Source organism: Drosophila gunungcola, unplaced genomic scaffold, assembly GCF_025200985.1.
Source record: "Drosophila gunungcola strain Sukarami unplaced genomic scaffold, Dgunungcola_SK_2 000001F, whole genome shotgun sequence".
Classification (NCBI taxonomy): domain Eukaryota; kingdom Metazoa; phylum Arthropoda; class Insecta; order Diptera; family Drosophilidae; genus Drosophila; species Drosophila gunungcola.
In genome coordinates, this window is record NW_026453197.1 from 3,710,612 (window position 1) to 3,734,658 (window position 24,047).

At 41.7% G+C, this 24,047-nt stretch overlaps 3 protein-coding genes across 3 annotated transcripts; 2 read left to right on the forward strand and 1 right to left on the reverse strand.

Moving 5' to 3' along the window:
• Nucleotides 1-887: 887 nt before the first annotated feature.
• LOC128262550 (lipase 1) lies at nt 888-2,555 on the reverse strand. The gene is made up of 3 exons (XM_052996875.1): nt 2,308-2,555; nt 1,574-2,245; nt 888-1,515 (listed from the first exon to the last, which is right to left on the reverse strand). Exons 1-3 carry the CDS (start codon nt 2,431-2,433, stop codon nt 937-939), a joined length of 1,377 nt encoding a protein of 458 aa, XP_052852835.1. The 5' UTR covers nt 2,434-2,555; the 3' UTR covers nt 888-936.
• Nucleotides 2,556-13,565: 11,010 nt separating this feature from the next.
• LOC128261788 (uncharacterized) lies at nt 13,566-16,342 on the forward strand. Its single transcript, XM_052995650.1, has 4 exons — nt 13,566-14,828; nt 14,896-15,435; nt 15,548-15,706; nt 15,760-16,342. Exons 1-4 carry the CDS (start codon nt 13,584-13,586, stop codon nt 16,138-16,140), a joined length of 2,325 nt encoding a protein of 774 aa, XP_052851610.1. The 5' UTR covers nt 13,566-13,583; the 3' UTR covers nt 16,141-16,342.
• Nucleotides 16,343-16,935: 593 nt separating this feature from the next.
• Nucleotides 16,936-22,615, forward strand: LOC128261787 (uncharacterized). Its single transcript, XM_052995649.1, has 5 exons — nt 16,936-17,085; nt 17,146-20,610; nt 20,681-21,220; nt 21,753-21,911; nt 21,965-22,615. Exons 1-5 carry the CDS (start codon nt 16,942-16,944, stop codon nt 22,349-22,351), a joined length of 4,695 nt encoding a protein of 1,564 aa, XP_052851609.1. The 5' UTR covers nt 16,936-16,941; the 3' UTR covers nt 22,352-22,615.
• The last annotated feature ends 1,432 nt before the right edge of the window (nt 22,616-24,047 follow it).

A 24,047-nucleotide genomic window follows, 5' to 3' on the forward strand; every position in this document is an offset into this window, starting at 1 on the left:
CATCCGCATCCGTCGACGGAGACAGGCGACAAGAGATGGAAGACAGGACATGGGACACAGGACTCGCAGCAGCTGCTCCATCGTCGTCGCCTGCTTCATAAATCATAAAAACTTTCGCCGCACGTCGCCGAACAAGAACAACTCCCTGACAAACCGCCATGGCATACCCGCATTTTCCCAGCCCCCTCCCTCCCCCCCGGGAAAACTTGCCCCCGCAAACTAACCAACAGCTGCTAAGTGTTGAGTAAATGTTTTCGCGCCTCGTTGCGCTCTCAAATTCCCAAAACGTTTCCAGTTGTTGGTATTGGTGCGGCAATACGGCGGATGTGGCACGTGATTGCTGCAGTTTTCCCGCTCCAAGACCACACAATTTCATAAATACGGAGAGAAGCTCAGATGCCAAGTTGGATTTTTCAGGCGATATCGGTAAGTACCCCGCAAAAAAATATATACATAATGCTTACTTGTGGTAGATAATTGGGTGATACTATAATATAGTTTTCTAAACAATTTTTAAGGCTAACAAAGCTTTTCTTAAACATTTTTAAATAAAGAAAGCCACTATAAGTCTTTACTTTTATAAGGCAGTATTTTATGCCAACTCAGACAACTAAAACATATATTTTCATATGTTAAGTACTCTAAAATAGGAGGAGCCTGAGAGTGTTGTCTTGTTTCCACTATAAAGGTTTTTTTACTAATCAGCTGTGAATTTAAATTTCCCTACTCTGCTAAGGGAAACGCATCAAAGTTCCATTATTATATATATATCCCAATAATTATTTTTGTTATCCTAGCAGGAACAGAACCATTTTCAAAAACCAGTAGTACTTTTATTATTTCATTTAATAAGGTGTTTAAATACCATACATTTAAAGAACCATAAAACCAATCATTTAACATAGTTACTCCTCGCACAAAAAATAACACTTTATTCTACAGCTCCGAAGTGGGATTGGTAACTGCAACTGCCTCATCTTTTTCCTCTCCATTATCCTCTGGAGTTTTTTCACGCTGCTCCTCATTTCCTGCAGCACTGCCAGCATCCTCCTGCTCCTCAACCGTCGATGGCTCAGTGGTCAACTGCGGCACTTCCTCCTCCACCGATGAGCCTGTGGTCACAGCCGTGTGTCCTCCACTGGCCTCCCAGTACTGCAGCACCTGCAGAATCCTGGGCTGGACCGATCGCCGCGAACTAATGGCCCAGTGCATGTCCATGTGGTTCCACTTGCGGTACAAATGGTTCTCCACCACGTTGGGCAGTAGCTTCGCCAACCGCTGGACATCCTCCACGGCCGCGAGGTTGTCACTGCTGCCGTAGTACAAGGCCACCGGGGCGGTGATCCTCTCCAGGCGGTAGTCCGGCGGAGAGCTCTGTCCGTACAGCCGCTGGTTCTCCTTGGGGTCGTAGTCGAACTGACAAAATCGATCGGAGGTCTGCAGTTGGAGGTAGTGGAGTGGCTGTTTGCTATTGCAGCCACCAGGAATATGGCCCATCACCACCGGAAACATGGTCTGTAAAAGAATATATACTAAAGTGAAGGATTATAAGAAGTAAATATATTAAACCTACCATATTTAGCTCCTCCCGATTTTTTCCCACAATCTGCCAATAGAAGCGCATACAGGTCTTCTGCAGGCCAGCGGATGCAAAACATTGCTTGAGATACAGAAAGGAGTGTGGAAAGAGCTCGACATTTTCACCGAACACGTTGATTCCCATGCGGGCCATGCCCATAAGGGGCGCCCTAATGTGCTTCATAAAGGCCACAGGTGCCAGGGCACTCATCACATGGATCTTGGCATTGTACTCAGGCCTACTCGAAGCCATCACGAAGAACGAAGTGGTTCCCTGCGAGTGGCCGATGTAGCTCAGTTTCTGGTGTCCCGTCTTTGCCAGAACCCCATCGATCATGGCCGGCAGGTCGTACATCCCGATCTCGTGCCACGAGAAGCTCCAATAGGCCCTGTCCGTATTGCTGTTGAGTTTTGCATGGCCCTTGGAGTAGCGGTTCCCCCTGACATTGCCCATCCACACATCGTACCCGTTGGCGTAGAGAAAGTAGCCCAGGCCACTGTGCGGACCCATCACAATCCACGTGGAAGAGGTGTCCTCCAGGCCATGAACTAGCAGAACTGGCCTTCCACCAGGTCGTGGAATGCGATGCAGGGTCAGGACATACTTATCATCCGTGGTCACCTGATGGGATTCCGCTGGGTGCTTGTATTTCTCCAGGAGTTGTATCTGCAATATACGAGAGTGGGTCTATAGGGACTATATCTATAACAAACACATTCACAGCTCACCGTGCTCAGGTGGGCATCCTCTATCACGCTCGCTGGAAAATTATCCTCCAGATATCCGCATAAAACCAGAGGGCTGTCGAGCGAGAAAGCCCCCAGCACTGCGAGAAACCAGATAGCGTTTCGCATGGCGGTCGATCCGTGACTAAATCGGACCTAGTCCGAGCTCGCTGCCCACTAAAGCACTGTAATTAGTACGTGCTATTGTTTAAGTTTGTTTCTCCGCTTATCGTACAATCGATTCGTGGCCAGCTCATTATCGGTTGTTTTTGACAGGTAATGTAGTCAATAACTCCCTCAAGTTAAAGCAAATAAAAATATTTAATATTTAATATGGTGTGTTTTTTTTTATTTTAGCTGTCTCAAGGTCTGGGTATTTACAGTTCCCATTTTTCTGTGTTTAAAAAACACTTTCTTCTCCTTTCTCCAATATATTTCAGGAATGGATACACAACGACAGATTTTTCCTCTGCGGAGTTATAAACTGTTTTTTGAACAAAGAAAAATAGGCATATAAAAATGTTTTTAAATAACATGGTCAAAGTTTAATGTGGATCCCAACTCGTTTAATAAAAAAGTATGCGAGTTTGATCGCCTGCAAATCATCTGGAACGGCTAGACAGGATAATTATAATGGCTATCAAATCAACTGTACGTACTGACTAAATTTAAAAGCTTTCAAATTTAAACTGCTCCAATGTTTAATAATAATAAGCATATGGTTTTTAAAATACAATAGATAAAAAAGATTCACAAAAAACAGACAATTACTGTAGTAAACTTTAAATTAAGCTAATCACTGGCAATAAATACTAGTAGGCAATACTTGTATATTTTTTATAGGTTTAAAAACCAATCACGATTTAAATCTTTATAGAAATTAAAAGCATATTATGTTGAAAAACAACATGGTTTATTAAACCTATGTTAAGCAAATGTAAATGTCTTAAAAATGTTAGGCTTTAAATATATTGAAATAGTTTTATGTTGGCAAATGAATAAATAAACAAATAAATACATTTTAAGGAAAAGATCAACTCCAACACAAAAACCATCACCGTAAATACCCTGTTCAAGGCACTCGATCCATTCGGGTACCCGCATATCCTATTGCCGACCGCCGACCAAATCAAAGGGCTCTCCTTTTAATCAGATTTGCGTCGCCACTTCGGATAGCGTATGATCCTAGAAATGTTTGCCGGCTTAATTGGAAAATTTAATTTTTAATTCACTTGTGGAGTGGACCGTGTCCACTTGCCAAACATTTGAATCGTCCCTTTCATTGCCTACGTCAGCGCATTCTTTTTTCGCAATCGATTGGCAAAAATTGATTTCAGCTTCTGCATAAAATATTTGCCGCTCCTTTATTTGCAGAAACGGCTGTCACGGCGACGCCTGGACGACAGGACGACTGACAGGCTGACAAAGCGGCGAGGACGGAGCGGAATCCTTTCGAGGCCTGGGCCGTGTCCGGATTTTCCATTCGGATCCGGCTCCGACTCTGGCTCTGGCTCTGGATTCAATGCCGGGATAGGCCTGATGGGCCGGCCAACGTTTCGACATTTGACAAATAACTTAATTCGGCGTTGTCACCACATGTTGGCAATTCCAGGCGATGGCAGAGGCTTAAAATGGGGGGAGAAGGGGAGGCGGGAGCCCTGGCAACTTGACATCCCATGGCATGCGGGCCCATGTGGGCGTGGCGGCTCAGGCGGGCGCTGTGGGGGCAGTGGGCGGGGCTGTGGCTCTGCACAAGTCAGTTGGCAGGATGTTGAAGCTGAAGCCTCGGTTTCATGCTCGCTGGGCAAGAACTTCAAGGGACAATGCCTTTGGGAGGCCTTTAAAATTAATTTGCTAGAAGTGTCAATTGGCATATTTTCGTACGAGATGAGACACAATAATGGGATGCCTGGATTTATTGGGCATTCTTGATTCTTCTTCAAAAAAAATGTGCTTTTTGTTTGTATTTCAGCAAGACAATTGTAGTCACATATGTATCGTTCTGGGCCTAGCTTTTTATTGTAAAAACAATAAATGACATAGAAAACAGCAGATAGTAGCGAATGATATACACGCTATGTCAAATGCAAAAATACCTAAATAATAAATAATAACTGTAATTATTTTTAAATTAGCCAACTGACTTTTTTTTTCCATATTATATAAAGAGGTTAACTAAATGTTTTGGCTTTCACATGGGAATAACTTTGTTTAAAAATATTAACAATACATACAAAATAAAATAATTATAAAGAATGCGATAAAGTTATTCACATGGGAATAACTTTGTTAAAAAATATTAACAATACATAAAAAATAAAATAATTATAAAGAATGCGATAAAATGTTTAAAAAACAATGCATTGCATGCTTTGGAAAATTCTTTAATGAATAATGCAAATCGATCGTATTGTGTTCGATTTTTGCGTCGCTTCATGTCTCACCAGAAACTCGAGACGCAAATCGTTGCCCTTTTGACCCACTTTTTACAGCCCACAAAATTGGCTGTCAGCAGTGTTACCCAATTTCCTGGTCTCACCTCAACAGGCAGTCCGGCCTCGAAGGTGGGTCGCTTAAACCCCGACGCGTGCCACGACAATTAGCCATTTGCCTGCTCCCCAATGGATTTGTGTTATTACGGTGCCAACTGCCAATCACACGACAATCAACAGGCCGAAAGCGTGGTGCAACTTGCATCGCCTGAGCAAAAGGCCAGGAAAGCGGCTTGGACAACAATGAAAACGAGACCAATCAATTGGCCGGGGAGCCCTTAGTGGGAGCTGTGCTGAGACAATGGGAGCACAGCTCTTAGCCTTAAATGCCCAGAGCAACTAGCTGTTTACACTGCGAAGATAGCTTACAGAGCAGCAGCTATTATTTTTACCTTTTTTTTGTTAAAAATGTTTTTTATGCTAATTTGAAAGATTTTAGTAAGTTTAGTATTATGATGTGAACAGTGAAAAATTATTCATGTACTTGTCTTATATTTTTTATTTATGAAAATGAAGATAAGTATTTTAGGCAGGCAGAAAATAAAAGGGTCCTCTATGACTAGATTTAAATTTGGCATGTTAAAATGAAAATATGCCTTCCCATACAAAATGTAATATTTTATCCATCCTTCATTTAAAACTCTAAATCCCTATTTTAAAAGCTTTCTCTTAATGTGGAGCAAATCTGTTCAAGTGTTTAAGGCTCGAAGCTCGTTAGTGGCAGCATCTGGCTTGGTAGAGATTATGATCAGCATTGTTCGCTTGTCGTGGACTCACATTAGCTACAGCAGTGTCTCAAATCCCCTCAGCTCCCCTGCCAAAGAACCCCTTTATGTTGGCCACGCACGTGACTTTTAATCACGCGCGCATAAAATTTCATGCGCAATCTTTGTTTTGGCCGAAAAGAGCAACTGCTTCCGAGCTTTTTGCTCATTACGGCGCCAGGGAAATAAAAGTGCGTGAAGACTGAGTGAAAAAGTAGCCGGGGCGAAAAAAGGTCAGCCTGTGAAACTTTACGACTTTAGCGAAGTTTTTGGACCTGAGCCAGAACAGGACTCCATTCTTTTGGCCAGTCAAAGGAACAACTTCCACTTTAGCAGAGGTTAAAGTCAAGTGTGGGTCAGTCAAGATGGGTCGGCGGTGGCCAAATTGCACTCACTTCGAGACGGCTTCTGGATGTTGCACAGAGAGAAAATAGCAGGAAGATAATTTTATAATATTTAAATTTTGTTAAAGCCTGTTGCACAAGGCATTGCTTACATTGCAATGGAATGAAATACTTGAATTGATTGATATAGTTTTTATAACGTGTATTTATTATACCATAACTTATTTTCATCATAAATTTAAAATTTAATGTACAAACAGTTGAAAGGTGTTTGACGAACTTTAAATAATATTTAATTTAATAAATTGCGTCTTTAATAATATGATTTTTTTAGTCCTATAGTTTTGGTAACATTTCAATAGAAGAAAAATATAAAAATGAAAATAATCATGTCCTTAAAAAGTTAAAATAAATGTTTTCTGTGCGCTAGACTTGACTCGGAGCCAATTACAATTCGTTTTTTAGCTGTCAGCCCCACTCAACTGGCCCTGGCCACGCCCACTCGCTGTAAAAGGGGAACCCGCCCCCGTTTTGTCTGCGTTTTGTAATTACTTTTGTGCACGTGCCACAGTACATGGATCTGGATCTGCCTTTAAAATTTATTTCTGCAGTGCGACAAGTTCAGGGTCAGAGTCAGTGAATCGCTGCCAGATTCAGGCATTTGCCTGAATTTAATATTCAAGTTTTGCCAAATAGCCCTGCATTTGTGCAACAAACGGGCGGTAATAAAACATGGAATTCATGTTAATTAATTTTAAAATTTAATGCCATTTATAGTTGATTTAACTAAGGGAGTCAGCGGGAAGTGAGGCCATAAATTGTTCTCCTGCTCTATGATGTGTCGACTGCATGTTGATTTCTGGCCATAAAAAATATGCAGCTCTTTCCATTAATTACGTCATTATTTGCGTATTGTCACGGGCCCAGAAATATCTGCAGCCTGCGAGTCCTGGCGAATCCTGGCGCATCTGTGCGGCCGGCCATCAATAAACTGAACGAGTGATAAAGGATTACAGCTGACAGCGGCAATGGCCGCGGAATTGATTAATTTATGGCCAAAGAGAAGACTTTCAGATGCAAGGCAAGGCGAGCGTGAAAACAGGATTTCCCACACTGGCCAACAAGTTTCGCGTCGGATGCAAACAGGAAGGATTCGATTTTACAATAAACACGAATCGATTACCACCAGTTATAGCGCATTCTTGCAGCTCATTGTCACATTTGAGCTTTGTAAAGATGCATCGTTATTTAATTTAATATGATTCGTAATTTGCAGCCATAAATTAATTGAATAAAGCCCATTTAATGAAAACTTGTTTGTGCGACTAATTGGTCACAAAGGAGAGGGAAGGAATGGAGCTCTTGTCGGCGATTGATTTGGCTTTGATTTGTATGGTTGTCCGAAAAGTATGGGAAAATAAATGATTGAGGCTTTAACAAATAAAAGATACCTTGCTTCTGGACAAGAAATCTTTATTAAAAACTTTCCACAGCAAGTGCACCTTTAAATTTAGAGCAAGTTTATTGAACTATATGAACAGTAAGTTCTAATACAAATAAAAGTCGTAAAAGTCAAGTTTAAGAATAATATTTAAACACCACTTAGTAAATAAATAAAGTTGGTAATGTGCCCCATCTTTAAAGGGGGAAACTAATGTCACGTTTTTGGAAGTCCAAGCTTAAGCTAACGTGGTGACTTAAATGTAACTCATATTTTATCGTACCGTATATAATAACGAAACGTATTAAGATACCTTCACTTAAAATACCTTTAAATGAAACAAAAGCCTTCGAATTAATCCCTTTGAAGGGCCATTATGAAAGTTTCTATAAATATATTACATGACCAACACTTGGCCACTTCGTTATCAATAGCTGACAAGGAATCCATGCTGAGAAGGCAGCAGGAATAATAAATGTAATGTGCTGTTGTAGTCCTTTTCATTACGATAATGAAATATTTCGAGAGCAGTTTATGGGGATTACTTACTCAAATGTGCGAGGCGCATGCAAAAAGCGGATCCCGGAGTCCGGACAGCCGTGAAAACACTGCCTCACTGCGGGTGTGGATGTTGGTGCGAATATGGGTTGTATGGAAGGATAGGCAGCGAAAAAGGACATGCGTGCAAATATAATCGGCGAGGCGAAAGCCGCAACTATAACACGAGCTGTAGCGACGGGCACGTTAAGGCAGGGGCATAATTACGGCATTATCACACTCCCACATGCAACCTTTCCCCATCACGGGTGCTCGCTCCCCACGGAAAACTAACGATAATCAATTGAGAAATGTTTATAATGAAGTGGTGCAGCCAAAGGGTTCACCACCGCAACGCTAAGCTCTACACTGGAATGTTTTCGCAGACGAAACTTACAGCCTGTTTTTGGGAAACTTAATTTTAAATTAATGTACATACTGTTACCATGTTTTAAAATTGTCCTCATTTAACAGGCTTTCAGAAAAAGATAGATCAAAAATTAAAGGGAACTCTCAAATTTATTTTTGTTTAAAAGACCATCTTGCCAAAGAAATATGATTGATCATATGTTGGGATAATAACTTATAATAACTTATAATCAGGGAACAAAAGTAATCAATATTAATGGTAAAAGTAAAGTAAAGTAAAAAATCATTCACATATAATAACAGCATGTTTAATTGAATTACACCATTTAGTTTTTAAGCTTTATTCAAAATTAACAAAAATTGAAATTTGCATATCGCTCATAATGATTACGGTTCCTGCTTATAACAAGTAATTTTCACATCAGCAGGTTTGATTTTGTTCGGTGTAATTTCCGCGTGATTGTGAGTAGCTGGCGGTAAGCACTTCATTATCCTGGAGTCCCTCTTCAAGTCCCTTCCCTCCCCCAGTTTGTTTCAAGGGGCGTGTCGGACAAAAACGCCTAGCCAGCAATCTACTGATAGCGTGTGTGCCCGCCAAACGCTCATTGACCAGGCCCCCCCTGCCCTCTGCCCTCTGCCCCCTACTCCTCTGCTCCTCTGCCCCCCTCCTTTTTGCCGCAACCCCGTTTCCCTAACAAATGTGCTAAGTATACGTTGGCCAGAGAGATAAACATGGCCAACACACACGCACTGTCCAAAGCCGCCGACCACAGAGGGCTTTTGGATGTGTGAGTGCGCCCCATTCATGACAACGTCCATCATAATTCATTGGGTATTGAGCTGGGTCCTCGGAATGGGATCGGACCCTCAACTGCATTGTAATGAAATTAGCATACACAAGACAAAGTTGCCAGTCGCGCATTCAGCGATAATTGAGTTTAGAATTAGGGATACAGTAAGAAGAACTGAGAGAAACTAAGACCATTCTGATTTAATAACCAACCAACTATGTTTGTAAATTATTTTGCTCTTTCAATCTTTTATTACTTGTTATTTGGTCGGTATTAATCAATTACAATTTTCGTTAATTTTTTTGAGCTTTTCAATTGTCAGTAAAAAAATGTAGCATTGTACGGCATGACCATAATTTAAATAACTTGATACTTATTACTATCTAGGCCCAAAGCAACTACAAAATGACTTCTAATTTGAATAGTTTTGGTTTTTAACCATAAAAACGAAAAAGTTTTCTCTCTGTACAGCAGAGTTATTTAAAAAGGGCATTGAAATGCAAATGCAAATGCAGTCAGTCAGCGAGAGCGACGGACTGAAAGACCGACAGGAAACGGGACACAGCTTCGTGGGCTCAGCTGGGTTAATTTGAGCCCAGGTTAACCCGTGATGACACTGCCGCCGAAACAAAGACACACCGCAGGCTGCGATGAGATCCACCAGCAGTAACCGGGAACTAGGAACCAAGAGCCAGGAGCCGCACAAATGGCAACCTATTTTCCAAAGCCACTGCCGCATCTAATTTATGCCAAGAGCAATCGCAACTGCCCATGCCGCCTTATAAACGAGGTGAACTTTTCGCTTTGCCCAGAAGTTCAGAGGGCAATAAACTGCGGCGTTTGTTTATTGTTTAGTGGTTTAATCCTGAATGAGCTTAATGGAAGTTTGTAGTGCAAATTTATATAATTAAATGAAATTGTTTAGGTGACAGTTAACATTGAATATATTATTAAAGAGCCAAACATTTTGTTGGTGCAGTAATGAGAATTCACGTATACTAATAATTATAATTATTCAACATAAGTTAAGCTCAGACGTGTTAATGATTTCAATGTTAAAACTGTTTTTATTCCTATACATTCGCACCTTTAAATTATTTTATTTACACATTTTTCCAGTATATTAAGCATTATCTAATCTCTTTTCAATGGTGCTCGCTTCTCGTGTTCCCCGCCCTTTTTTCTCTCCAAAATCAACATTCAAAACGTTTTGCCGACTGTTTTGGACAAAGCGTTTGATAGAGCGATCCCCGTTTTCCCAACCAAAGGACTCCACCTCTCGGAAGCAAAAACCCCCCGGCAAGTGTCACTTAAAGGCATATCGTTTGTTTTTTTCCTCCTCGAGTTCTTTTTACCGAAACTGCAATTCGAGAAATGCAGCCAACTTTTTTTTCTGCCAGAACCAAAACACTTTTCTTTCTTTCATTTCGGTTCTCAGTCCCTCCCTGCGCTTTCAATTTGTGTGTACATAAATTTCGAAATGGACTTCTCGTGTTGGGGCCCCCGACAGCAACAGAAAAAAAGAGTGTTGAAAAAAAGTGCACACGAAAAAACGGAGAAAAATAAATAGAAATGGAGAGGACCAGCGGAGAAAGCCCGAAAGAAATGGCGTGCGGAAACAAGTGGCCCTGACTGCAGCGACAACAACAGCAACAACAACGACAGCTGGAGATAGTGTTCCGCGAGGCAACTGCATAAATAACGCAACAAAGACCCTGGACAAACGCCAATCGAAAGTTGCGTTTTGGGTGGCTGAAAAATGTACGACGCTTGCTTCGAAAATTCCCGCCAACAAATTTAGAAGTGCATAAATTGTGCCAAAGAATTTGAATATATTTAAAACCCCAGAATTCGGACAATGTGGGCCAAATTCTTAGCATTCACTCCGTATGTACATATAACTTAAAGCGTTGGCCAAAAAGGCGAAGCTTTTCTTTTGATTGTGTGGCGATTTCCTTGGCCAATGGAGCATGAAATTGCTAAGGGGAGTGGAAATGGAAAGGGCCGTATCTGTGTGAACATGTAAATGCTCACATAACCATGGAAAACAAGACACTGAAAGAAACGTAATTTTTAGAAAAAGTTACCTAAACATTTAGATATGGAAAATTAAATTATTTTCAAGCCCTGCTATGTTTAGTTATCTTCTTAATAATAGTAATTTCTAAAGCAATAACAAAAAACTACATTTTGTTTTTTTTAACAATTCTTAACCAAATATGAAACCTTTTCAATAATTTGAATAAATTTAAACAAGTGAGAAAGCATAAGAAAAGAATTCATTTATTAAAATTTAATTTTAATTTTTGTTAACATAAAATAAATAAAAATACAAAGTCAAAATGTTAATTCTAAAATTCCCTCAATGAAATATATTTATAGCTGTTTCATATGTCTAAAGCAGTTACAAAATATTATTACAAACAAATTACAAACTGTTTTATTGCAATTCTGAATAAAAACTATTTTTTTTTAATAATTTAGATAACATTATTGAACCTATAAGAGTAATTTAGTATTTATTTGAGTGCACTGAAGTTCAAATGTTAAAATCTTCATACCACTTAAGACTGTGACGCGTTCTGCTTGAGTGAGAAAGGGTCCGGCTCAGAACAAAACTGAACTCAGGAACAAATGGGGCGGTCGAAAGTCACACCAATTGCGATTGACTGGGAACCCGGGAGGTTGCGATCGGGCGTGGAGAACTATGAAACCGATCGGAATGCCATAAAAACTAATAAAATAGAGAGCATTCATAGCGATGCGATACGCGAATGGCGTCGGTTTCCACAGTTGGATTACTAATTGAAAGCCCTCGTGACGGAATCCGATAGCCGGACAACCGCATCCAAATGCAGGCCATAAAGGGTGAAATCGCTCGTTAGCCCTCCACATGACCGTTAAGTGTCTGCCCAACCTGATTCCTGGATCCAACATATGCTTAAATGGCTGTGGGCTCCAGTGTCATCATTACCATGACTGGGATTACGATTACTGTCATCGTCATGTCATCACAAACACACGCAGACTTAGCGAGCGTCTTTATGGCTTTTGGCGCTGAAATGATAAGAAAAGTTTTTGCTTTTTGCTGAACATTTTCCGGACAGAAGGGGGCTTATGTCCATGCTGGAAACATATGGCATATTGCCAGGCGAAACATTTAATGGTCTGCAAAACGGTCGTGGCCGGGACATTAAAAGTTGCTTAACCTTCATTAGGCGCCCGATTCCGATGCTGAGTCCGACTGACAGCGAGATGAAATTTAATATGTGTCAAGCTCTGTGGGAGGTCTTAATGCCCCATTTGTGCAGGGCCGCACTGCATCCAAATGATGTGCCCGGAAAAAGGACAAATCACCGCCAGTTTGCAAGGCGAGGAGCTTTAATCAGCCCAGCAGGCGAAAAGGGGACGGCTAGGCTAGGCAGTGAAACTCAATTTCCAGCTTGTTTCACGGGACGACGACCGCACCCGACCCACCAAAGGGCGCTAATGCGGCGACATGGCATTATCCTTTTTCCTTTCGCGACTTCTTTGCCGACTTTTGCGACCGCCACTGCACTCTTCTCGGGTATTTTGATAATCAAATTTGCGCAAACAAGCGAGTGGCGTGAATTTGCCAACGCCACCGGAACAAGGACGAAACAAGGACCCTGGATTATAGCGGCTGCGCTTCGTGCACTTGGGCAATAAGATTGGCAAAAATGCAGGAACTCTTCATTAACTAAAATACTTACATTAAAATTTTCTTTAAAGGCTATATATGTACTTTTTATTTATTAACGCTCTTATAATTTAAAATGTTCACTGGTTAATGGTTATTTATCCCATATCAACAAAAGTGTTATCCGTCCAGAAATAGCATGCCAATACATTTGGGCATCTGTAATTATTTAATTAGTCACATTAAAATCCTATTTAGCATGAATTAAGTTTAACAAAACCATCTAATAAAACTGGGTTTTTATATAGTAATCGTTGTATAGTATGTAAGAGGAAGAAGGAAAAGTTTCAGGCCCTACTAAGCATATATATTCTTGATCTGTCTGTCTGTCTGTCTGTCTGTCTATTTGTATAAGCGTCGAGATCTCAAAATCTAGAGATTTGGGATTTGCAACAGAGTTACGCCCACTCTAAAGCCCACAAATGGCTGAATTCTGTCACGTCACATGTGACTGTGTTAGTGTGTTTTGGTTATATTTGTCGGTAGGCACAAAAATATTCAAAATATTTAGTTTGAAATTTGTTAGCTAAGTAATGGGTATCTATTAGTCGGGGAACCCGACTTTAGCGTTCTTTCTTGTTTGTCAATTCAATTATGTTTTTTATAACATTAAATAAATAAATCTACAACTAGAGGTGATATATTAACTTATTTCTTACAGTTTTTAGAAATTTGTTCCACTAGTCACGTAACATTGGAAAACAACTTTCAAAGCATTGGTTTGCAAATCCATGTATAATTTATTTCATGGTCTTTTATCCGCGAACCTATATAAGGGTATTGTCCGGTCCGCCCTCCAAAACGGGCTTTTCTTGCTAGAATGCTGGTCGTTTTCTATTACGTGCTCGTCGCCTTCTCATTTCTTGGTAAAGGTGCACCTAGCCCACAAAGTTTGAATGACCTGGATCAGAATAGTTACAACCCCCCAGTGCAGAGCCAGTTTGGAGGTGAGGGCTCTGCGAGAACATTTTCCCTAGGATCCGGACCTCAAGAAGCAAAAATGCGATGGAATTTTAAAGGACTTGAAATCGGTAGTTCGCCAATCCAGATGAGCTCAGCTCAATCAAATATTCTTCAAGCAAGTTTACAGGGATCTCAAGCAAGATATGTGCTTATTGATCGTCAACCGTCACTCCCAGATCCAAACATTGTAGTTGTTTCCCAGCCACTCCAGGCAGGACAGGCCACGTACTTGGGATCCCAGCCCAGATTCGTGCTCATTGATCGTCAATCAACACAAACTCTTAACTGTGGCATTGAGTCTCTACCAAACATGCTTGTAGAAACCCTTTCCACCGCTCAAATACAAAAGTCGATACAGTCGCAGTCTCAGTCAGAGTCAAAGTCGATGTCACAGTCACAATTCCAAGGTCAAGCGCAATTAGAGGCATTGGCACAAGTACAAGCGCAAGCACAAGCACAAGCACAAGCGCAAGCACAAGCACAAGCGCAAACAAAAGCTCAAGAACAAGCGCAAGCACAAGCGCAAGCACAAGCGCAAGCACAAGCGCAAGCACAAGCGCAAGCACAAGCGCAAGCACAAGCGCAAGCACAAGCGCAAGCACAAGCGCAAGCACAAGCGCAAGCACAAGCGCAAGCACAAGCGCAAGCACAAGCGCAAGCACAAGCGCAAGCACAAGCGCAAGCACAAGCGCAAGCACAAGCGCAAGCACAAGCGCAAGCACAAGCGCAAGCACAAGCGCAAGCACAAGCGCAAGCACAAGCACAAGCACAAGCGCAAGCACAAACGCAGTTACAGACGCAAGGTCAAGCGCAAATAGACACATTGGCACAATCAGAAGCGCTAGAGCAAGCACAAGTACAAGCGCAAGCGCAAGCACAAGCACAAGGACAAGCACAAGCTCAAGCGCAAGCAGAAGCGTTGGCACAAGCTCAATCTCAAACGCTTGCGCAAGCGAAAGGTCAATCGAATATGTACACTAACCTAAACAATGCAAATCAGAGAAATATAAACATAAATAATTTGGCTATTGGTATTGAGCAACATGATCGTTGGCAATACATTTCGCAAGCGGACATCGAGGCAGACGCCAAGCTGCAGACGGTGAGTAATTGCATACTATTTGGTTTTCTACAAGTACCATCGTTCCCCCTTTTGCCTCATTTCGTAGACGAGCTTGATCCAGAAATATGGTTACCCATCAGAGACCCAGTTCGCTTACACGGAGGATGGGTTCAAGCTCGGTATGCATCGTATTCCTCGACATGGAGCTCAACCAGTCCTTCTGGTCCACGGCCTAATGTCTAGTTCGGCCTCCTGGGTGCAGTTCGGTCCGTCCAGTGGCCTGGCCTACATCCTCTACCGAAAGGGCTACGACGTCTGGATGCTCAATACCAGGGGAAACGTGTACTCGAGTGAGCGCGTACGAGCTGACCCGACCTACAGGGACTACTGGGACTTTACGTTCCACGAGATCGGCCAGTTCGATTTACCCGCTGCCATCGATTTGATCCTACAGCAGACCAGCATGCCGAGCATCCAGTACATTGGCCACTCCCAAGGCTCCACCGTATTCTTTGTGATGTGCAGTGAGAGACCCGAGTATGCCGCCAAGGTGAAGCTCATGCAGTCCCTGTCCCCAACGGTCTTTTTGCAAGGAACGCGCAGTCCAGTGCTCAAGTTCATGGGCATGTTCAAGGGTGGCTGGTCGGTGAGTAAGAGAAGGTTGGGTTCTAGCTTAGAGCCATACGATCTTTGATTGAGAATACTGAAATGTATACAGTACCATTCCGTTAATGCAAGATCGCTTCGTTCTGTAACAGATCCTGATGAATCTACTGGGCGGCTACAAGGTGTCCCTGAACACCAGGCTCATCGCACAGTTCCGCAACCACATCTGCTCCGCCTCCCGACTCACCAGTCGCATCTGCGCCCTCTTTGAGTTTGTAATCTGCGGCTTCAACTGGCAGGGCTTCAACGAGGTAGGACATAGCTGTCTGCCAAGGATTTTCTAATGCACTCCCTTTTTTCTTAGACCCTTACCCCCATTGTGGAGGGTCACGGCTCGCAAGCCACCTCCGCCAAGCTGATCAACCACTTCGCCCAGATGCAGGGCAAAGCTGTGTTCCAGAAGTACAGCTACGGCCGCGTCCTCAATCGCATGCTCTTCATGTCCTGGTCCCCACCCCTCTACAACCTCTCGGCGGCCATCAGCAAGGTGGCACTCCACCACGGCGCAGGCGACTGGCTGGGATCGGAGTCCGACGTGAAGCGGCTGGAGGCGCAGCTGCCCAACTGCATCGAGAATAGGAGAGTGGCAGCCCAGGGCTTCGCCCACTTCGACTTCACCATTTCTTCGAACGTGCGACCCCTCCTCTACGATCGCGTCCTTGAGCTTTGCTCGTCACACCGCTAAATTTTAGACAAGTTAAAATAGCTTATAAGCCATATTTTAACACAGCATTAAAAAGTTGGGCTTTTTACGCAGATAGGGAATGTAGAGTCTTCTTTATACAATGGCTCTGTATCGGTTTAAATTTATTTTACAATAAGCCATATATAATAAAGTATTAAAATACAGAAGTGTATTAAGGTACGGGATCTTCTTCCAAAAAATATGATTTATTGTTTTTTTTTTATGTATTCAAGTACCAATAAAGTGCCAACTTTAGGGACCATGAAAGCATGGAAAATTACCAATATTATTAACTATATCAAATCACTTTTTTTTAGCTTTTATAAATGTAAAATAAAAATTGGTCATATTTGTTTCAGATTTTTATTAGCAAATTTACAAAATAGAAACATGACTAAATATAAAAGGCTTTTAACTAATTTATTCACAGTATTTGGTTGCTGGCTCATACCACTTACTATAAGATTTTAAGAATGAAAAAGGAATCAAAGCGTTTTTTCAGGTTTTGCTCTACTACCTATAACATAATTTATTCACAGTATTCGGTTGCTGGCTCAAAACACTTACTATAAGATTTTAAGAATGAAAAAAGGATCAAAGCGTTTTTTCAGGGTTTTCTCTACTACCTATAACCTTTTTTAAAATGTTTTTTGGTGATGCAACATCGGCATGCTAATCGGCTTATCTACAGTTCGGAATTTTAATCCAAGCTTGAAATTTTTTAATTCATGGCATTATAGACTCAAATCTATAAAAGAGGCTGATGGGTGACTTGCTCTTTAGAGTGCACTCAGCATCAGAATGACGATTGCATTTAATTTCGCGATAAGAGCGTTTATCGTACTTTGTACATTGGCCCCCAGCGAGAGTCAGCTTTGGAAACCATATAAAGGCACTGGGATCCAACAATTGGAAACGGATAAACAGTCACATTCCTTGATTCATGTAAGCAAATCATTTGGAGATAAGGTAACGATTTAACATAATCTGGTTGTTTAATACTAGAACTTTGGACTTGGCAACCGAAATATGGAAGGCTCTGCCCAGTCGCAGTTTCAATCTCAGTCCCAATCACGCTTTCTGCCACAATCACCGTCAAGCTCACAATCACTGCCTCAAATACAATCAGAATTAAGCTCACTAACCTCAGGATCACTGTCCCAATTACAGTCCCAACTAAACCAACTGCAGTCCAAAATTCAGTCCCAAGAAGACTCACAGCCATCATTGAACACTCAATCTCAGTTGCAATCGCAAATACAGTATGGAACTGGGCAAAACTTAGTACAGTCTCCTAATGGGACTATGACTTTTCCACGTGAACGGAATCCTCCTCCTCTGGTTTTACAACCAAGACCCAAACTGGTTAAAATCGAAGAACCACCATATAATGGAAATCCTATTACTCCTCAACGCAAGCTTATTCAAAAGGTATCACTTCCTCACTACTTGATACGGAATCAGGAGTCAAATCCTGGGTTATTGACCATTGATACTCAATCAATACCAAAATCCAATTTCTATGTTTTAACTCCACTCACAGATATGCAGGCGCAGTTACAGTCGCAGTCACAGTCGCGGTCGAACTCACAATTGTTGGGATCTCAATTAAACTCACAGTCGTCAGCAGCACAGTCTCAGTTGCAGTCCAACTCACAATCTTCAGGATCGCAGTCCCAATTTCAGTCTCAATTGAACTCACTGTCACAGTTGCAGTCCAACTCACAGTCGTCAGGATCCTCGTCCCAATTTCAGTCTCAAACAAACTCACAGTCGTCGGGATCAAAGTCTCAATTACAGTCCCAATCAAAATCACAGTCAGCTGATTCACTATCCCAATTGCAGTCACAGTTGCAGTCCAACTCACAATCGTTAGGATTACTGTCCCAGTCACAGTCACAGTCCCAATCAAACAAATTACTGTCCAACTCAAAGGCAGTCTCAATCTTTCCATCACCTGACATACAGTCCCAATTGCCTTCACAGTCGCGGTCAAATTCACAACTGCCAGGATCTCAATTAAACTCACAGTCGTCAGGAGCACAGAATCAATTACAGTCCAACTTAAAATCTTCAGGATCGCAGTCCCAATTTCAATCTCAATTGAACTCATTGTCGTCTGACTTAATGTCCCAATTGCAGTCACAGTTGCAGTCCAATTCACAGTCGTCAGGATCCTCGTCCCAATTTCAGTCTCAAACAAACTCACAGTCGTCGGGATCAAAGTCTCAATTACAGTCCCAATCAAAATCACAGTCAGCTGATTCACTATCCCAATTGCAGTCACAGTTGCAGTCCAACTCACAATCGTTAGGATTACTGTCCCAGTCACAGTCACAGTCCCAATCAAACAAATTACTGTCCAATTCAAAGGCAGTCTCAATCTTGCCATCACCTGACATACAATCCCAATTGCCTTCACAGTCGCGGTCAAATTCACAACTGCCAGGATCTCAATTAAACTCACAGTCGTCAGGAGCACAGAATCAATTACAGTCCAACTTAAAATCTTCAGGATCGCAGTCCCAATTTCAATCTCAATTGAACTCATTGTCGTCTGACTTAATGTCCCAATTGCAGTCACAGTTGCAGTCCAATTCACAGTCGTCAGGATCCTCGTCCCAATTTCAGTCTCAAACAAACTCACAGTCGTCGGGATCAAAGTCTCAATTACAGTCCCAATCAAAATCACAGTCAGCTGATTCACTATCCCAATTGCAGTCACAGTTGCAGTCCAACTCACAATCGTTAGGATTACTGTCCCAGTCACAGTCACAGTCCCAATCAAACAAATTACTGTCCAATTCAAAGGCAGTCTCAATCTTGCCATCACCTGACATACAATCCCAATTGCCTTCACAGTCGCGGTCAAATTCACAACTGCCAGGATCTCAATTAAACTCACAGTCGTCAGGAGCACAGAATCAATTACAGTCCAACTTAAAATCTTCAGGATCGCAGTCCCAATTTCAATCTCAATTGAACTCATTGTCGTCTGACTTAATGTCCCAATTGCAGTCACAGTTGCAGTCCAATTCACAGTCGTCAGGATCCTCGTCCCAATTTCAGTCTCAAACAAACTCACAGTCGTCGGGTTCTAAGTCTCATTTACAGTCCCAATCAAAATCACAGTCAGCTGATTCACTATCCCAATTGCAGTCACAGTTGCAGTCCAACTCACAATCGTTAGGATTACTGTCCCAGTCACAGTCACAGTCCCAATCAAACAAATTACTGTCCAATTCAAAGGCAGTCTCAATCTTGCCATCACCTGACATACAATCCCAATTGCCTTCACAGTCGCGGTCAAATTCACAACTGCCAGGATCTCAATTAAACTCACAGTCGTCAGGAGCACAGAATCAATTACAGTCCAACTTAAAATCTTCAGGATCGCAGTCCCAATTTCAATCTCAATTGAACTCATTGTCGTCTGACTTAATGTCCCAATTGCAGTCACAGTTGCAGTCCAATTCACAGTCGTCAGGATCCTCATCCCAATTTCAGTCTCAAACAAACTCACAGTCGTCGGGTTCTAAGTCTCATTTACAGTCCCAATCAAAATTACAGTCAGCTGATTCACTATCCCAACTGCTGTCACAGTTGCAGTCCAACTCACAATCGTCAGGATCACTGTCCCAGTCACAGTCAAAGTCCCAATCAAACAAATTACTGTCCAATTCAAAGCCAGTCTCAATCTTACCATCACCTAGCTTACAGTCCCAATTGCAGTCACAGTCGCAGTCAAACTCACAACTGTCAGGATCTCAATTAAACTTACAGTCGTCAGGAACACAGTCTCAATTTCAGTCCCAACTAAGCTCGCTGTCCCAACTGCAGCCCAAATCACAGTCAGATGAGTCCCTAACCCAATTGCAGTTACAGTCGCAGTCAGACTCACAACTGTCAGGATCTCAATTAAACTCACAGTCGTCAGGAACCCAGTCTCAATTTCAGTCCCAACTGAGCTCGCAGTCCGCAGATTTGCAGTCCCAATTGCAGTCGAATTCACAATCGTCAGGATCGCCGTCACAATTTCAGTCTCAATTAAACTCACAGTCGTCGGGATCAAAGTCTCAATTACAGTCCCAATCAAAATCACAGTCAGCTGAATCACTATCCCAATTGCTGTCACAGTTGCAGACAAACTCACAATCGTCAGGATCACTGTCCCAGTCACAATCGCAGTCCCAATTTAACAGACTACTGTCTAATTCAAAGCCAGTCTCAATCTTTCCATCACCTGACTTACAGTCCCATTTGCAGTCACCGTCACAGTCAAACTTGCACTCATCCCACCCACTGTCCCATTCCCAATCACAATCACAGTGGCAGTCACTTGTTGCAAGTGACCGCCTGGTTGGTTCACAATTTCCCACGTTCGGCGCCATAGGTTCTGAGTACAATCCGTCCGATCAACCGTTTTATTTCTCTGAGGCGGATATCGTGGATGACTCCAAGTTGACAACGGTAAGTATACTTCTGCCTTATAATAATACCTAATAAATCTAGAAAATACCTTCTGAAACCTATTCGACAGGTACATTTGATTGAAAAGTACGGCTACCCATCGCATACCCATTACGTCAACTCAGAAGATGGCTACACGCTCTGCCTGCATCGAATTCCCCGTCCTGGAGCTCAACCCGTCTTATTGGTCCACGGCCTGATGGGCAGTTCGGCTTCATGGGTGGAATTAGGACCGTCGAATGGTCTGGCATACATCCTTTACCGAAAGGGTTACGATGTCTGGATGTTGAACACGAGGGGCAACAAATACTCCCGTGGCCACATTGGTCATCGCCTGAACCCGCGCAAATACTGGGACTTCTCGTTCCACGAGATCGGAAAGTACGATGTACCCGCTGCCATCGACCTGATCCTGAGTCTCACTAAGCAGCCGACGATCCAGTACATTGGCCACTCGCAGGGCTCCACGGCGTTCTTTGTCATGTGCAGCGAATCACCCCACTACGCCCACAAGGTGCAGCTCATGCAAGCCCTTTCCCCAACCGTTTATCTGCAGGCGAATCGCAGTCCAGTGCTGCAGTTCCTCAGCATGTTCAAGGGAAAGTATTCGGTGAGTACAACATAGGAGAAGGGTCATTTGCATACCTGTTTTGTATTTTGTTAGAGCACATATTTTAACAAGTTAAGTTGCTTTCATATTTTGTCAACTTATTTATCAGGTGCCACAGAAATATTTTCAGGTTTATTTGGTTCAGAAGAACGGGTAACATTTGTTCTACGACAATTTTTATTATTTTAAAAAAATTAAAGAGCAATTAATCCAAAAATCTTTGAAATCATTTTTTTTGATGAGACAATTTTAAGTTGTTTTATATTTTGAAGCCATCCATATAGTGCACCCTACTTTTTAATTGGTTTTAATTTAATTTAATTTTTGTAATACCCCTGCCAATGTTTGGCAATTTCTATATCTTTAATGATTTTTTTTAATTTTTCAATATTTTGTTAGCCATTCATGGGCATTACCGCACTAAGCTTTATTGCATGCACCCTACTTCTTGACTAGCTTTAATCTTTAGATTTTTTACTACCCCGGTCATTGCTCGGCAATTTGGAAGATTTTTTAATTTCGGTCGTTGCAGATGTTGCTGAACCTACTCGGTGGTTACGAGATCTCTTCTAACACCAGGCTCATTAAGCAGTTCCGCCAGCATATCTGCTCCACTTCGGAGCTGGCCAGTCGCATCTGCGACATCTTTGACTTTGTGCTTTGCGGCTTTGACTGGAAGAGCTTCAATAAGGTGGGCTTGTAGGTTTTTCACTCTTTTGGACAAACAATTTGATTCACTTTCAGACGCTTACGCCCATTGTGGCAGCACACGCCTCCCAGGGCGCCTCTGCCAAGCAGATCTACCACTACGCACAGATGCAGGGTGACCTCGGCTTTCAGCGATTCGACCACGGTCCGGTGCTGAACCTTGTGCGCTACAAGTCCAGCGATCCGCCGGCCTACAACCTCTCGCAGACGACCAGCAAGGTGGTGCTCCACCACGGCGCAGGCGACTGGCTGGGATCCGATGCGGATGTGGTCCGACTGGTGGAGCGTCTGCCCAATCTCGTCGAGAGCCGCAGGGTGAACTACGAAAGCTTCTCCCACTTCGACTTCACGCTCTCGAAGGATGTCCGGCCTCTGGTCTACAACCACGTAATTCACCACTTGACAATTAATCAGCTGAAATAGTCCGTGAGTTTCTTTAAAAGAATAGCCAGGGCTGAAAAGCAACACAGTATATGTACTAAATATTTTGGAAAATAAAGGGAAATTGGGTACGTAAGTTTGAAAATCACTACGTTATTTGAAAAAAACATTGTTGCAATGTCCATGTTGTTAGAAAAGCAAAGCCATGTCATAACGTATATATTTAAATCTTAGCTTCTTAACCATGCAGATTCCATTATAGTACCTCTTAAAATAACAAAAATAAAGATAACTTTTTTTTTGCAATGTTTTTTTTTTTTAATATAACTAAATTGTCTTAACGATTTAATATTGCTATTATTTTTTTTTTACTAAATAACAGTTTAGTCCGTAAAATCAAATCAAAATCATTTCACTTTTCAAATGGTATCCTAAAATATTTTGAATATCAGCAAACTTAATTTTTTAAATCAGTTTTATCAATCTATCAAGCTTTGTTACCATAAAAAATGGTTTTAGAGAATAGCTAACGAGGGCAAGATAATAGATTTGTAGGATCGTAGCAAGAACAGTTTTTTGAAAGCTGGCCATCAATTTACTGAATACTCTGGGCCCTTTCCATCAGTATCACTTACGATGAAAAAATCAATGCTTACGAGGAGCGACGACAATTTGCATATTTCTGGCCCTAAGCGTTTCCATAAATTTCACATCCTGAACGCATATTTACACGCCGCGAGGCCAAGTTTCCAAATTAAGTTTGCAATCGAAATGAGGCGAAAGGAAGCCGGGACCAAAGCTTTAAATTGCTCACGTGTGTGACACATTTCTTTCGGCGGAGTCACGACAATGGCGAAAAAGCGGAAGCGGAAACGCGAAATGTGAAAAATGCGCAGAGCACACAAAAGATGGCCGAGGGTGGTGCGACATCGGGGGTGGTGGAACGTGTCTTTTAACAGCTCCACGTACGCAGCCCACGAGGCACAAGCCACCCACATCCTCCGCACCACCGCTGCCACCATAGCTATTTTGTATCTAGGCTTGCCTATTTTGCTTTGGCTCAACCGAATTCCTATTGAAGAATTTTTGGTATAAGAATTTTAAGATCTACTATGAGTGACAACGTCACTCTCTTTAAATAATACAAATTAGTGCTGGAAAATGCTTCTAAATGCTACCTACAACCTATGTTGTTACTCATACCTACTTAACATAATTCAACAGCAACTTCGAGAAGCACCTATGATTAAGTTTTAAAAAAACAGAGTTTTTGTTTTTCATTTTTCCTTTTTTGTACATTTTCACATTACCCAAGCACTAATTTTCGCTAATACCTTGTACTTTTAGAAGTACCTTTCCCAAAACTGCCTACAAACTTTTTTAATACATAGCTAATACTTTTTAAGGCTAACTATACAACTATGATTTTTAAAACTTATACTAAATAGATAAGCAATAATTCTACATTTTTAAAAGAACTTTGTAGCCTTCGTAATTTTTCTATAAATAAAATAATAGCGAAGTCCTTGCCATTTATTTTTAAATTTTATTGGCGAGGAAAAAATTCCTTTTTTTAAAAACGTTACAAAAATTAATGCTTGCCATTAACGAGGTTTTTAAATAGATTATTAATATTGCCAGCAACAAAAAATTAGTTTATTTATTTTATTCACAAGTAACAATTTAAAAAAAAAAATAAGAAGATATTTATCAGCGGACCGTTTTAGCTATTTTTAGT